Source organism: Cydia splendana, chromosome 24 (genome assembly GCF_910591565.1).
Source record: "Cydia splendana chromosome 24, ilCydSple1.2, whole genome shotgun sequence".
In the NCBI taxonomy this organism is placed as follows: Eukaryota; Metazoa; Arthropoda; class Insecta; order Lepidoptera; family Tortricidae; genus Cydia; species Cydia splendana.
In genome coordinates, this window is record NC_085983.1 from 2,709,389 (window position 1) to 2,726,717 (window position 17,329).

Sequence of the window (17,329 nt, forward strand, 5' to 3'; positions counted from 1 at the left end):
GGTAGCGAAAATGATCGGTCCAACCGTTATTGAGTTATTGTAAAAATCTTCTCTTCTTAGTAAAAAGACGTAGGTACAAAGCGCTGCGAAGGTACTCCTTTAGTCCCTTATGATTGTAAACATGATACTTACTAATAGCCTCCGTTTGGCCTGTTCTGACAGAATGGTAACTACGAAACCATACACTGAGCATGGCCCGACATACTCTTGTCCGATTTTTACAAGTTCTAATATCACTATCAAAGTTCGTATATAACTTTAAAAAGTGTTTTTATTTTATTGGACAATAATTATTCGTTTTTTTTTCTCCACCAGTTATAAATTGCACTTCTCAAAGTCTCAAGACACCTCGCGCGCCTCGTCAATCGATACCGCCCGAAGTGTGCCGACGGCGCCCGAACGCTGCCGAGGCGCCTCATGCATTTCCTATACTAATTACTTTGGAGCGTTTAACTTTTTAAACGTTCCGCGTATGTTTTAACGGAAGTTGCGGATTGAGGCGCGACTTTAATGTGTTTTCTAAGAAGGCGTGAACAAACCCCGTTAGAGACCAAGATAACTCTGCAGCGACATTGATACCAGTGTTATGTTAAACGTGAAACTTCTGTGAAATTATGACGTTGAAAATAACACTTGCGCTATCTGTGCTATCAATATTGCTGCAGAGCTAGCTTGGTCTGACTCTATCAGTGTTGCTATTCATTGAAAATAAAGGATGACTCACGCTAGACCGGGCCGTGTCCGGCGGAGCTTCCGGGCCTTACTTTTATGACATGACAGGTGATGACGTGATGCTTTCCATTGAAAACGATGGAAAGGGAGCTCCGACCTGGACCCTGGACATGGCCCGGTCTAACGTGAGTCATGCTTAAGGATTGGCAAAACTATCTGCAGTACGGAACTCTAACTTCACCGTTGGTGCCCAACTTCGCCCAAGTAATCACACTGTAACAAAGTCCCCCGTAGCGTCTGTCTGTATGTATGTTCGCGATAAACTCGAAAACTACTGAACGGATTTTCATGCGGTTTTCACCTATCAATAAAGTGATTCTTGAGGAAGGTGTACTTGTATGATTTGTTAAGGTTTTGTGTAACCCGTGCGAAGCCGGGGCTGGTATTATAATAATCTTAATATAATATAAATAAAATAAAACCGGACATTTGCGAGTCGGACTCGTCCACCGAGGGTTCCGTACTTTTCAGTATTTGTTGTTATAGCGGCAACTGAAATACATCACTGTTATCACGGTTCATGAGATACAGCCTGGTGACAGACAGACGGACAGTGGAGTCTTAGTAATAGGGTCCCGTTTTTACCCTTTGGGTACGGAACCCTAAAAACTACTAGAATATAACAGAGATGTATGTCTCTATGGTGAAACCATGCTCAAAATACAATAACTAAGGTAAACGTACTGTTGCTCGACGCTTTCCCAGTACAGCATGTCATCTTGAAACTTAAGGGGTCGTCCAGAAATCATGTGATCATATTTGGCCTATTTTTGACCCCCCTCCCCCTTGGTGATATTTGGTGATTTTAACGCAACCCCTCCCCCTGCCACAAGATCACGTGATGACGCTAATCAATCAAGGCCATGGCGCCGATGCGAGCTTATATTATTAATGTTTTAAAGTTGGTGCGATAATAGTACATTGTGCAACATGGGGCGTAAGTTGAATATTGCAAACGAGAGTAAGTTAAATCGCGACGGCTTGCCGGAGCGATTTATAGACTCGAGTTTGCAATATTATTACGCCCCGAGTTACACACAATGTTTTTCATCACACTTGCGATACAAAAATTAAGTATAAAGACAAAAAAATGTTAATTATGGCACTAGAAACTTCATAACTCCCTAGGGAGAACGCTTTTTCTATAACTCCCGCTAAACCTGCGTGCAATTCCACATTTACTGAGCGAGTGTGATAAAAATGTTTTTTATTGGGTAAATACGCATATAAAGTAGAGCGGATTGTATGATCTGATTAAATTTTTGAGTAATATTGTTGTTTTTGGCTTTCCCGTTTTGAAAAAAATTACACGTGATATCTTCTCCCCTCCCCCATCGTGATCTTTCGTGATATTTTCCTTACCCCCCCCCCCCCCCCATGAATTCTGGACAACCCCTAAGTCATTGTCAATAGAGGTAACAGCAAGGTGTCATCTATTGGGCATTTAACATGTCGAGCACTAGTACGTTTACCTTACAGCAACCACAAAATTAAAGCTAACATACTACATATAAGTTGCAATCTGTCCTCAGAGTCTTGCAATCCAATTTACTACCTAATTCATACATATCTTAACACTAGAATTACCTAAATCCACTTTATTATACAAGAGATTTTAATGCTTATTGCTAGGCGGTTATAGCCTAGAATGCTTTGAACGTTCTTGTGAAATTATGTTATTAGATGTGTCATGGATTACAACCAAAAATTAATGAGACACCGCATTATGAAGCGCGATTTAAGGATGACTCACGTAAGACAGAGCTTCCGGCGCTTACTTTTCTATGCTAGATGATGGAAGCTCCGGCCCGGACCCGGCCGGGTCTAACGTGAGTGATGCTTTAAGCAGAAGGAGGAGGAGAGGAGGTCACCACATAAGTAAACTTTTACTTGTAAAAACGCGACACAACGAGCAGGACTAATACGTTATTTTTAGGGTTCCGTACCCAAAAGGTAAAACGGGACCCTATTACTAGGACTTCGCTGTCCGTCCGTCCGTCCGTCTGTCTGTCACCAGGCTGTATCTCACGAACCGTGATAGCTAGACAGTTGAAATTTTCACAGATGATGTATTTCTGTTGCCGCTATAACAACAAATACTAAAAACAGAATAAAATAAAGATTTAAATGGGGCTCCCATACAACAAACGTGATTTTTGACCAAAGTTAAGCAACGTCGGGCGTGGTCAGTACTTGGATGGGTGACCTTTTTTTTTGCATTTTTTTCCGATTTTTTTTTTTCATTATGGTACGGAACCCTTCGTGCGCGAGTCCGACTCGCACTTGCCCGGTTTTTTTAATATAGGAGACAAACATGCAGACGAATCGCCTGATGGTAAACAATTACCGCCGCCCATCAGATTCAGAGGGTTGCAAATGCTTTGCCGGCCATTATGGGAGTACGTTTTTTTTGAAGGTATGAGCTTATTAAGGAAAGAAACCTCGGGCGACGGTTTACCTAGATGCGCGAAGGCAGGAATGTGCAATTTGTGGAAAATTTTGCTGAAGATGGAAAATATCTCTGAAATTTCAGGGGAAATTTCACAGGAAGCTTTCATTTTGGAAATGGAAAATTTCTATTCCCATACAAAACTTGAGGAGTACCTATCCAAAAAATTCCATGTGGAAACTTCGCAGTTTTGGAAATATTTTTGTCGGCATATCAGTGGTAGCGCCTATGATGACCGCAGTCTTACGGCCTGGCCACGACATTGGTCTATGGCGATCGGCGGCGGCGACTGGCGATAAGTCGCAAAAACAATAACCCGGCGACGCTGCTGCATGCCACGAGCCTTGTCGCCGTGCGGCAACGCGCGCGGCGTGCACCGGGCGACCGGCGGCGGCGGCGAGCGGGGCGGCGCGCGACTCGAACATTTGTATCGGGCAGCGCGGGCGATGCCACGACTTTAGAGCGGCGCGACCGGCCTAGGCGGCGAGACCGATCGAGCGGTGCGATGCGGAACAAAACATTTTGTTTTTTTTTCGAGCGACATGGACACGGAAGCGCTTATTATTGAAATTTTAAATCTACTTTCGCGTATTTAAGTATGTTGTGACGTCTCCACACTCATTCTTGTGCTGGTGCTTTCTATATACAATATATAAAATACTTAACTAGATGTAAATAAATTTGTCGTCCTGTATTTAGCCCATGCACCCATTGACAAACAATTACATATATTCTAGATACTGAAGTGCCTCTTTTGAAAAAAAAAACATGTTTTTAAATACGTCAACGTCCCAGCCGCTCCTAGTCGCTGCCGCCGCTACTGAAAGTACGTGGCATGCCTGGCGGTCGCTCGCGTTTGCCGCGCCGCCAGCCGCCCCGCCAGTCGCCTTAGACCAATGTCGTGGCCAGGCCGTTACGGATGATACGCTAGACCGAGCCGGAGCTTCCGGAACTTCGTTTTCTATGGAAAGCACCACGTGATCACCGATCAGCCGTCATAGAAAATGACATGTCGGACGCCTCGGCCCGGGCACGGCCCGGTCTAGCGGGAGTCATCTATATGTTCCATCTGACAGACAAGTGATCTGTTAGATGCATACATTTGTACGTAATTATTCATAGAATACTTAACTTTTATAAGCGATCCCCGAGCGCCACTTAAACTAAGTAAATTGCGTTTGTTAAATTTAATGAGACTATGTACATACGTTAATGGTCTGTGTTAATGCTGCTTGCTGTTATTATATGTGACTGTTCTATTTACTAAGCTCTGTTTTCATATTTCAGATGAAATTCATAACTTCTAACCTTCAAAAGCGCGTACAGTAGAATCCGTTTATTATGACTCCGCTTATACTGACCAACCGCTTACTATGACGTAATTACTGTGCGAAGTTTGGTTTTCATATAAGATGCTATGTGACTAATTCGGATAAGATGACTTCGCTTATAGTGACAAATCGCTTACTATGACCTAAAAATCCTATTTCCATGAAATTATGTCCGGTTATACTGACACTGTCGCTGGTTTTCGTGGCCGTCGCCACGTCTTTCCCTGCGAGGACGTTTGGTGCGTTCGTGGCGTGTAAGGTATTTTAGTTTTGATTCTCAGTGAAAAGTTGATATTTGTTACAAGTTTAATAAAACTCATTTCTCACAAAGGAATTTGAGATTAATTTGGAAAACATAACAAAAATAAGAAGTTGTACAACTATGTTTTATATGACATCCGCTTAGTATGACGTATTTGTCACTTCCCTTCGGTGTAATTATAAGCGGATTCTACTGTACTTCCATCTTAAAAATCAGTAACGCTCTTGCAACAAAGATTTCAAAAGTAAAGATACGCCCGTTCATACAGGGTGGAAGGACACGAAGGTCCTTCCCGGAAGTATTAGGTCGTTTGAGTGATACCGAGAAGAATTGTAATGGTAAGAATCGATAATTGATAAAAAACAAAAATACCAAATTGTCTACTATTTAACTGTAGTGATAACCCTTAGCATGTGCACATAGCAGTAAGTTTATTGACCCTGTCATCTGTTTCGGGGTTGGCGCAAAGAACTTTTAGCATGAATGTTTAAACGGCTATAATTTGAAAATGGTTACACATATTTGCATAGTATCTATGGGCAGAATAAAGTACTAATGCTCCCATTTCCGGAAAGGTCCCTCGTCGTGTCCCACCCTGTATAACGACGAGCGATCATGCGCACCAATGAAATGTGCAGGAGCCCCATTTGCGCGCAAATTTTCTGGCCCATATCGTAGTGCCCAGAATATTTGATTAAATTAGGTAAGTGTTATGTTTCTTTCAAGGACATAATTAAATATATTCTAACATAACCCTGTGTTAATTATGTCTTATGTAATTTTTTTGTTGATTTGTTCATTTTATGCTACATAATTATATTTCATGAATAAATGTTTTTTTATTTTCTACCAGCATAAGAGCATTAACGCAGAACCTAAATAAACTTCTGAAGGCGCGTCATATTTTATTCACATTAAAAAACAAACCCCGATAAAATACTTTCCATTTTAATCTCCCCGCTGATTAGATTATGTCGTGTTGGGACGCAAATTGAAACATGGCGTCACGCTGCGAGCAACTAATGCATACTATTAGGGGGGTGGGGGTAGAAGGGGTAAGCCATAATTTGTGATACAAATAGGAACCGTCGCGTTGGAGGGTCTGCCATCTTGTGGCCTGAATCGGAAACATATGTGCACATGTACATTGCCAAAGCAAGTGCTACCATCTACCGTTCTCGTCGGTACGTTTCCTTGTGCATAGTAGGTTCTGCCATCTTGTGGCCTACATTGGAAGCATAAACGACACTTGTACGCCTCGCGCTAAAAATCTGACGGCTACAATGCTGCCCCCTATAGTTCATGCACGGGGCCTATAGATCATGAATAGGATAAAACAGATAAGTTTGTTTTTCTATACAAGTAGGTACTTAATTAGGTTTTTAGGTGCTGGCCGAGCGGGAAGAGCGTGCGACTTTCAATCTGGAGGTCGCGGGTTCAATAGTCCGGTAGCAATAACTTTTGAAGTTATAAGATTATTAATGTTGCTTATTTTTTACATATAGTTTCCAGACCACACACTAAACCTAATAATAATAATTTGTGTCATCCTAGGTACTTGCTTAGGTAGAAATTTAGGTATTTCTTTTATTAAACAGCATTCGATAAAAAAAATATTCTAGACGAAATTCTTTGTTTCCCTGTAAAAGCAAAGTGGCTTCCGACGTACACACGCATTTTGTGTCATTTTCATCCACGGGTATAATGACATTTAATAAATACCTAATAGTGAACCTAAAATGCCTAAAATAAAATTATAGTCGGTAAGTGAAGTGTTGTACTTCACAGGATATTATAATATGTTATTCAAACAAATGTGTGTCAAATTCATCCACCGCTTTTATTTTTAATATTTTTTTTTCTTATGAACATCATGTATCTGCCACAAAAAAAAAATCATGTTATTAAGTTTACGTGTACATTATTATAATGCCACATCGAGACAACATTCATAATTTGGGTCATTTTCAACAACGGTTTTTTACTATTTGGCAAAATAAAACTTTGCATGAACGGCGTACGCGGGGAAGGCTACCTACGCGGGTAGGGTGCTTGTTAGATGAACATTATGGCTCCTCTACACGATGGGCCAACGCCGGCCACTCAATGAAATAGCAATATCACTTGCTCCCTCTAACGCATAAATGCGTGCCTTGGAGTAGCCGGCGTTGCCCCATCGTGCAGTGGAGCCATTACAGTGTATTTATTTCATTCGGAGGCATAATTACGTTAAGTCTTCATAGTGTGGGAGTAGGTATGTTGTAAGTATATTTAAAAATAAAATGTAGGCTCCTCATACTGACCAACATTCGTGACGTTCGTACTTTCTAAAATTATTTTGAGACGCAATGTATTGCTAATTTTGTGATGTATAAAGCGTGGCAAGCAACGTCAATTACATTGAATACAAGACTTCATAAATTTTAAAAGTTATTGAAAAAAAAATATGTTCGTTTGAGGAGCAGAATATAGTAATTGTTTTAATTATTTTGGTGATATTACGGGCTCCACCGGGTTGGTATAATCATGAGAAAAAATTTTGGCTTGCGATTATCGTTAGCCACGCCCCCCACAACATAGCATGAATTGAATGCAATGAAAATATTTGCACTTGCATGTGCAACTATAATATGTACCTAGTTGATACACAATATAAAGACTGATTTTATTAATTTTAGTAATATATATTATTACGATACCTTTTGGTTCAATTGGCGTAAAGGACAAAATGCTACTTTTCAGTAGACGCGAAAAACTGCATTTTTTTTAAATGTTTATAATATATTTTTGTTGTTTATCGAACTATGTTTTTGATGTGTATTGGAAAAGTACTCAAAATGTTAGTCTCTTTAACCTGAATTAGCAATCATATCTATAAATTAAATACGAAAGAAGTTAATGTCCTTTAAAATTGGTCAAAAATACTATGAATGTCCTTTACGCCCATGAAATTTTTGATAATTTAGTGAATCTTGTTTATTAGGGGGTCGTAAGTGACGTTATCAGACTAATTTATACCAAATTCGGGGTGTATTAGTTACCAGTCACGGTACACATGTTAATTTTTCTCAGCATAATTTACTGTTACGAAGCTTAAAAATGTATCAAACGGTAGTTGATTATGCCAGGTATATCCCGATTAGAGTTATAATTAATAATTTTCTGATAATATAGTATAATAATAAAGAAAACACAGGCATATTATCTCCGGTTGTTTTCATCTTGCTAACGGCGAGTACTTGCACAGACATAATCTCGTAGCCAGAATTATTCACCAGCAGCTTGCCTTCTCTGACCGCGAAGTTCTCAGCTGCGCCAGTTCTCGAAAATGGTCGTGCCACGCTCTATTGGGATCGATCTATCATCACTGACAGAACTATTGTAGCCAATAAGCCTGAAATCGTGCTGATAGATCGATCGCAGCGCCGGGCCGTGCTCGTCGACGTCTCCAACCCCCATGATGAGAATCTCGTGAAGGCCGAAAAGGACAAGTCCAGTAAGTACCTAGACTTAGCTCACGAGATAACCGCCGTGTGGGATGTTGATTCTACGATGATTGTTCCTATAGTCGTGTCGGCGAATGGTCTCATAGCGTAGAGTCTCGACCAACACCTAGAGACACTCTCGCTGGGTGGTTGGATCAAGGGTCAGATGCAGAAGGCAGTAATTTTGGACACGGCGCGTATAGTTAGTTAATAGTTTAATAAGCTTCATAGAAACCAATAATATCATCTCAGATTGCCAGTTCGGTTTCCGTAAAAACAAATCCACTGGAGACGCAGCAGAACTCACGACTAACCTAATTTCAAATTACGTCGATAGAAATAAGGCATGCATTGGTGTGTTCCTCGACCTTGCTAGGGCTTTCGATACTGTATCAATTCCGATTCTGCTCAGGAAGTTGGAACTTGTGGGAATCAGAGGAATCGCCTTAGATTGGTTCAGGAGTTATTTATCTAATAGGAAGCAATGTTTAAAACTCGAGAAAAATTTCAGTGACTGTGCGGCTGTGGAGTTTGGTGTCCCTCAGGGAAGTGTGTTAGGGCCAACCTTATTCATTTTGTATATTAATGATATTTGGAGCATCGTTCCCCCCAAAGCGGATATTATATCTTACGCTGACGATACAGCTATCATTTTCCATGACAACTCTTGGGCCGAATTGGAAAAAACAGTAGAACTCGGTATGAGCACAGTGGCGAAATGGCTCAAACACAATTTACTAACCTTGAATATCACTAAGACCAAATTTCTTTGTTTCTATAAAACCAAGGCATCAGGGCCGACTGCTTTATCGAACATTGCCTTACACACTTGTACTCCTCAATCGCAATCGACATTTTCAACTTGTACATGTGCGAAAATTAACAGAGCTTCCTCAGTAAGGTACCTCGGCATTATGGTCGACGAAAACCTCGACTTTAAGAAACATATCCAAGTAATGGCAAATCGGGTTCGCAAACTTATATATATATATTTAAGAATCTGCGCAACTCCGCGGACAAACGGTTACTCAGAATGGTTTACATATCTATTTGTCAGTCAGTCATAACTTATTGTATAACCGTGTGGGGAGGGGCAGCAAAATCACATATGCTCCTGCTGGAGAGAGCACAACGGGCAGTTCTAAAGGTCATCCTTAGAGAACATTCACGGTATCCAACTGTTCTAGTATATAAGAACATGGACGTACTCAGTGTTCGTGGACTCTTTGTTCTACATATCGTGTCGAAGGTGCACTCTGGGGTATTGAACTCACCTAACTATGTAAGCCTTTCACAAAAACGTATCTTCAAAATTCCTGTGCCCGCTACTCAAACAGTATACGCAAAACGTTTCGGCCCCTTTCTACACCCCTTCATATACAACCAAATCTGTAAGAAAATTTCCCTGCAAGAATATTCGGGTAGAGAAGCAAAAGTTAAATTGCAAGCCTGGCTCAAAACCCTTTATTACGAGGATATTGAGAGCTTACTGAGTGTAACTCAATAAAAACACATAACTCTTACACGCACACACACACATATATATATATTACACCAACACACACACGCATACACACATTTACATATACCCTGCATGGACATTCACTTCGCTTTCCTTGTATTATAATTAGTGTTAGATTGTTAAATAAGTGTTTTATTAATTGTATTTTTGTATTCTTATTTTTAGCTTCAATTTTTAGTTTTATTCTGTTCTATCGATTATGTAACCTTTTAGGCTAATTTATATTTTCGCGCATTATGTGTAATTTTTTCTCTTGTATTGGTTACCTACGACACAGGCAAGCCCTAGTGTAGGAACCAGCTCTGTATGATAATGTGGAATATGTTGTGTAAATTAATAATAATAATAAACAAATAGTACGTCGGTTCCTCACTCTGCGGCCCTGACCACCGGCAGCTTGGGCCCTGCCCCGCTGCCGGCGGCACCCTAGGTTAGGTTTTTATAATGTGTTTATATATTTTTTGTAATGATTTGTAAGTGTTTTTATATTGTACTTATATACTCACATTGTAAAACCCTAACTTAAGACCTAAATTAAATAAAGAAGAAAACACAATATTTTTAACCAATTATATAATACAAAATAATTACATGCTCAAAAAGTAGCTAATATACGGGAATGAAGGTAAAGTAAATGTTCCACTGCCTTATAACAATCATAACATAACAGCTTTTAATCATAACAAGGGAAGTAATAGATTGCCTAACGATGATTAGAATGAGCATATCAAGCATTTGGACGTTTACTTAATAAAAAAAAGACTATAATTATATACAGTATGTTATAATAGGTAATAATTGGTTCAATATTTCAAGTGGTCTTATTTTAAAATACGATTTATTCATTCCTATTTAAGTAGTAATTTCTGTGTTATTTAGACCACGTTACCTTTAGCTGCAACAATAATTTATAATTTCAAACGCTTAAAAATATTTTCTCTTAGAACGATTATGAAACAATTGAATGAATGAATGATATTATAGGACATTCTTACACAGATTGGCTTAGTCGATAAACAACGATATTATAGAATATAAGAAATTATATGTATAATAATATACTATAAGAAATTCCACTGCGAGTAAAACGATGATAGTTGCTGAAAAACACCGAGCTGAGGTTTTTAATTTGAAGAGCAAACATTACATTTTAGTAATAAAGGACCCATACAACTATTTACATATTAGGCATTCTAGACCTTTACGCCCATGAACAAAGATAACTGCCGAAAAAACTCTTAGCGTAAATGCTTTCAAATTTAAGGGCAAACATTACAATGTAGTAATATATGTCCCAGAAAACTATTTATTTGTTATTATACACCGCTACGTCCATGTTATTTGTTTTAAATTTAGAGTTTAGAAACTAATTCGTGGTAGTAAACGATACAAATATTAGAAAAGTCCTTTACAACCTTGTTCGCTTCATATACTTATGGTAAAATCATTTTAAGGCGGGTCATAAAGGGCAAGCAAAATAATATCAATAGTAAAATATGTCCATTACGACCATATTGACCATACGAGAAAATCATCACGACAAATGAAGGGCTTAAAGGACGACAAAAGACATGTAAGTCATTTACAACAATATTTATATTTAGCGGTAACCTTTACGATAATATCTATTAATATCTAATTTATAACTGGTCATTTACGCCCCTTGAAATAAGCTGTTTTTGCAAGCTCATAGTGCAAAAATTGGGGCGTAAAGGCAACTTTTTAAGAGATATCGAAATTTGAATTCTGAATAAAACTGTATATAACGACTACCGTAGGCTCAAAGGGCGTAAGGGACAAAATTGCGAAAATGCAGTTATACTCAGTATTTTTTCTCTATCGAATAGTATATTTAACGTCTCGATAACTTGAAAAAAATGTCCGTTAAGCCCTATGAAAAATCAATGCTTAAACAAAATTTTCCAACGCATTTGGCCGTATCTGCCAATTCAAAAAAATGTTGTGAGACATTTTGGCGTAACTCCCAACTTTGTGTACGATACGCCCTTTTGCATCGGAAATTTTATTAAATATGTGGTAATTTTTTGTCCGTTACGCCTCTTTGCAGTAGCTTTTTGAGTGCTAAATGTACGTTACGCCCACAACTAATGGATATTTATAAGAGTGTTAGATAATTCAATGTAAGAGATACGCCCCCATACTATGTATAGTTTCGGGTTTATAATTGTTGCTTTTTTGTGTTTAAGTGGGATGACCTAGTTATACTTTCCTTGTCAATTTTTTTATTAAGTAGGTATTTGCATTACCTGCTCATGTGCTCATTGCTTTATTTATAGGGTTACTAAATTTTGACAATTTAAACTGAACTAGTGGATACTTTTTCATCAGTTTTATGAAAATAATAAAACATGACTATATTCAAATGATAATTATGGCTAGGTTTAATTAAGGTTAGACTGATAACTATTAGTTTTGTTTGTGACTGGGAAAACTAATATTAATACTTTTTTGTTTAAACCCTAATTTACAGGATCAACCTTATGAAAGTTACTGTCTAGGTATAACGTTTGCATTTAAATCCATAGAAGTACGTAAGCCAGGCCATATGCCTTTTTTTTCTACTCTAATATAATGTCATAAATATGCGATCATATTCATTAAGTTTTACTGAATAGACATACTTAAAACTACTATTGTACCTAATAGTATTTTAGTATGTATGTTAGCAACATTGAAAAACGAACTAAAGGTTCCATATTTAAAATAATAAGAATATTGTTATTTCGTTGCCATAGCGGCACTTCTTTAATTTCTTTCCTACGACAATGTAGCGTGTTTTCTATTTTTACATTTTAATATTTTATTTTCGCCAATTTTAAAGTCCAACATCATGTGAAGGCATTGTGAAGGCCAAGACCTTTACATATGGTCCTTCTAAGGAAAAAATCAGTGCCGAAGATGGAATCACGCAATAAACTACATTGAAGGTCAGAAATCATTCTTTATCACGCCGACTTATTGAAGTCCTGAGCGGCGCATTATAAATGATAAAGAATGCAATATATTTCATTCTTCTCGCCAACGGCGCAATAAAAGAAGAGTAAAATCATCGTTTTTTCTTTCGCCGTCTTGCAAAGCCGAGCGGCGCAATACGAAGAAAAACGCAAGATTCATGTGAATGAAACGCTATGATGCACCAACTAGCGCTCTCAGCGCGTGCAAGAAACATTCGTCTCGTGTAGTCAACGTGCAATCTGAACGCATCCCTTCGTGCTCGTGCGGGCGGCAGCATTGCGCAATCCTCGAGTTCCTCGACCAATCGCAGCGCCGTACGTCAACGCCGAGAGAACGCAACACTGCGATTCATCACACAGCGATAACGCGACGACGCCATTAATTCGTTTCGTGTTTGAACAATTCAATTTATTTACCGCATTAGTAAATTACTTGTGACTCGTGTATTAGTGTATTCTAGTAGTGTAATATTGTTTAGTGATTGTAAAGTGTAGTGATTGTTTAGAGCATTTTATACAGAATTGTAAAAATGTCAGACACCGAACAAAAAGAGGCAATAGCCGCGCGAGGTCGCGCCAAAGGCTCAATCACACGTTTAAAAAACAGCTTTGACCGAGAAGCGCTCATAAATTCGCCGATAGAGTTAGTGCAAGCAAAGAAAACTAGGCTTCTAGAAGCCTTTCGCGAATATGAGCGCCTCACTAGCAAGGTTGCCTCGCTTTTTTCCTCCCCACCAGCTACTCTCGCCACCGATGACGAGGAGGTGGAAGATAACTACATTTTGTTGATAGCACAGTTAGATAGCATCATAAATGTTATTCGCCTACGGGACAATCCTCCTCAAGTGAGCGCTACCAGCAGCAGCGAAAATGGCGTAAGTGTCAAGTCGGAGAACCTCAAACTGCCTCGAGTCGTCATAAAAACATTCACAGGTAAATACACAGAATATTACGAATTTACAAACATGTTCACAGCCATGATCGATAAGTGTACTTCCTTTTCAGCGGTGCAGAAGCTGTATTATCTTAAAGGTTTTTTAAGTGATGAACCGCTCGATTTAATAAAAAATCTGCCATTAGAAGACAACAGCTACCCAGAAGCACTGCGCTTACTGAAGGAACGATACGATAATAAAGTTCGAATTACGCAAGAACATGTCAATGCACTACTAGATATGCCTACAATCACGCGATCTAATGTCACTAATTTACGAAATTTCATTTCAGTTGTCAAACAGCATCTTGCTGCTCTGCAAAACCTGGGTGAGCCGGTAGATAAGTGGGATGCCATAATAATTTGCATCCTATCTAAGAAGATTGACCTGCCTACCTACAGAGCATTTCAACTGGAGCGAGATAACAATGTGTCGCCCACGGTAAAAGAATTCCTAGGTTACGTGGAAAAACGTGCCCTAGCATTTGAAAACACTGACGTGCAGAAGGGGCCTTCGCAGAGCTTTGTCAACCATCCTGTGGCTGCACAACCAAAGCCGTCCGCGCATCAGCCTCAGCTGCAATGTTTATACTGTAAGTGTGCACACAGATTATATAATTGCCCGAGTTTTAATTTAGCTTCCATTCATAAACGCATGGAGTTTGCTTCAACAAACAACTTGTGTAAGATTTGTTTGTCGCAACACAAGCGCAAATGCAAATTTCATTTTCGGTGTAAGGTGTGCAAGCTACAGCACAATAGCTTATTGCATCAAGACAAGCCTACTCCTTCTGTAACTTTGTCTGCAACTAGGAATAGAGCCCATAATATAATATTGCCTTCTGCTCGAGTCAAGCTGATTACTAAGTCAGGGCTAGCAATATATTGCAAGGCATTGTTAGATGGTTGCTCACAGGCATCGTTCATTACACAGAGGATTGTGGACAAATTGGGATTACCGATGCAAAATACTAGTTCTAAAATAACTGGTATCAATAATGCCAAGCATGCGATTGACAAATGTATAAACCTTGATGTGCATTCTGCTGTTTATCCATTCAAAATAAATGTCAATTGCAAGGTTGTTGATAAAATAACAACAAAGTTGCCACAGATTCCTATTAACAAGTCGCACATAACATTGCCTACTAACTGCAAATTAGCCGATGAGAATTTTAATAAGCGTGGTGATGTGGATTTGCTGCTAGATGCTGGTGTCTTCTTTCAGATTCTTCTGACGCAGACGAAGAATAATGGAGACCAAGCAACCAAACAGCCTATCGTGACTGCGGGCAGTGCAAGTACTCCGGTACCGAGCTTTACAACCTCGAGTGCTGCAGCTTCAAGTACTTCAATAGCATGCGCCGCTACGCCACAAGGTCCTACACTAGTGCAGACATCATTTGGCGTGATCATCGGTGGTCGAATGCAGCTACCTGCAAGAAAAAAATCCAAACAGGTAATATCTTTGCTTTGTAGGGAATGCAATGTATATCCAAGCGACCTGTCAAGTGCTTTTGGGGAAACTGAAAAGGTGCCTGAGATTTTCTTAGATAAAATACCAGAGCAAGACTATTGCGAAAAACCTTTTAGGGAATCTACAAAGCTAGCAGATAATAAATATGAGGTCTCACTGCCCAATAAGGTCCCTTTAGAGCAAATCAACTCTGAGTTAGGAAAATCTTCTCACTTGGCACTCAATCTAGAAAAGAGGTTGCATGTGCCACAGAATCAAACTCTTTTCACAAAATATCATGATGGGCATGGGCAATTAATCCTGCATAATGAAGGTTGTATCTTTTCAGAACATTCACCTGTAATCTTATGTTATTCATGACAAAGGCACTGTATAATAGAAAGTTTAATCACTGTAAAAAAGATTATAAATAAATGTCTAATGTGTTTCAGACTGAATGCCGTTGCCACAACTCACCTGATGTGTTTCATGCCTGCACCACGGTTCACTGCTTCGTGCGAGTTCGGTATTCGTAGTTATAATAATACGTAGTGACAATTCACCTCCTCTCGAGTAGCCTATGGCGAGGGTAATTAACTTGTTCCGGGGAAGGACGGAATATTACGCGCAGTTGAGCAACCCTTGGCAAAGCGGTCATATTCACAATAGGTCTATTAAAAATATGTGTACTGCCTATAGATATTTAACTTAGCCTAATTTTTAGCTTTTAATAAGTGTCTAAAGTACCTATTACAAAGGTATGTATTTAAGTGTAAACAAAGAGCTTACATATATTTTATTTTGTTCTGTTAAGATTTGTGTTGATTAATCATCAGTTGTTTCTTTAAAAATAAATAATATAATTATAATTTATTGTAATGAATCCTGTCAAATGTTGCTCATGTTAACATACGCATTTAAATTTATTTAATCTCGTGGCGCAGTAATGTTAGCAACATTGAAAAACGAACTAAAGGTTCCATATTTAAAATAATAAGAATATTGTTATTTCGTTGCCATAGCGGCACTTCTTCAATTTCTTTCCTATGACAATGCATGTTTTGTGTGGTTTCTAAAATAAACTAGATTTTCCTACAAGATCTTTATTATTACAGTCCACTTAGTCTCCACCTATGAAAGCCAAGACCTTTTCAATGTAAAAGTAAAATTTATAATCCAATTAACATTACAAACAGAAATAACGCATAATACTTTCTATAGTAAAATTAATTTGTTACAAATTGTTGTATATCAATATACATAAATGGTAGGACAGCAAAGATTCTGTTGAAGTAATATAAACAAATAAAAAAAACATTGTTTTTGTGGCTAAGAAAACGACCTTTTCCACGTTTAAGTATCCAAAATAACAAAAATGGGGAAAAACTTAACAGTGAATAGTGAATACATCTCTATAATTTTTCGGAAAAAAAATGTAAATTATAGTACTTAGAAGTATAGTGTTCCCTTAATGCAAGTTGCCAATATTGCAACGAAATTGTTGGATTTACGCCAAATGGTACTAAAACAGTTTAATTTTTAGAACATTACGCCCTTTTTCTAATAAGATAAACAATAAAGAAGAGGCGTAAGGGACGCCCTTCTTAAAACAGTCGTATTTTTTGACGTAACGGACATGCTATTTTCGTAAATAAGCATTGTATTATAAGTTCAAGAAATCAGTTTAAAATACCTCAAAAAGTTAGGAATAAGCCACATACAGGCATCAGTTACTTCCAACAAACAAAAAAGGTCTGATTTTTTTTCTCAAAACAAAACTGTTTTTTGGCTCTCCTGAAAAATCGCGTTTTGTCAGTTAAGCCCTTTGAGCCTACGGTAGTAGATATAACTAATTTTCGCCAAAATGTCCTTTACGCCAATTGAACCCAAAGGTAATTATTATCCAAGAAGCTTGAACTATGAAGGTAAATATATTCAAAACGTCAGAATAAACAGGCATTAAATAACCTTAATGTTTTTTATTCGTAGCATTTTTTTATATGTATTTTTAATTACACAATTAATAATACCTGTTATAAAAAAAAATATAAGAGCAAAAAAAAAACATTAAAAAAATAATTTGCATAATTTATGTTAAGTAAGGAAAGACTGGTTTATGCTATTTATAATGAAAAAAAAATATATGTTTATATTAAAATTTATTAGTCAAGTCACGGTATTAA

The 17,329-nt window shown here is 38.2% G+C and overlaps 1 protein-coding gene across 1 annotated transcript; it reads left to right on the plus strand.

Annotated features, from left to right (window-relative positions):
* Positions 1 to 13,197: 13,197 nt before the first annotated feature.
* On the plus strand, positions 13,198 to 15,675 carry LOC134802215 (uncharacterized). Its single transcript, XM_063774805.1, has 4 exons — positions 13,198 to 13,689; positions 13,984 to 14,283; positions 14,919 to 15,149; positions 15,599 to 15,675. Exons 1-3 carry the CDS (start codon positions 13,287 to 13,289, stop codon positions 14,942 to 14,944), a joined length of 729 nt encoding a protein of 242 aa, XP_063630875.1. The 5' UTR covers positions 13,198 to 13,286; the 3' UTR covers positions 14,945 to 15,149; positions 15,599 to 15,675.
* Positions 15,676 to 17,329: the final 1,654 nt, after the last annotated feature.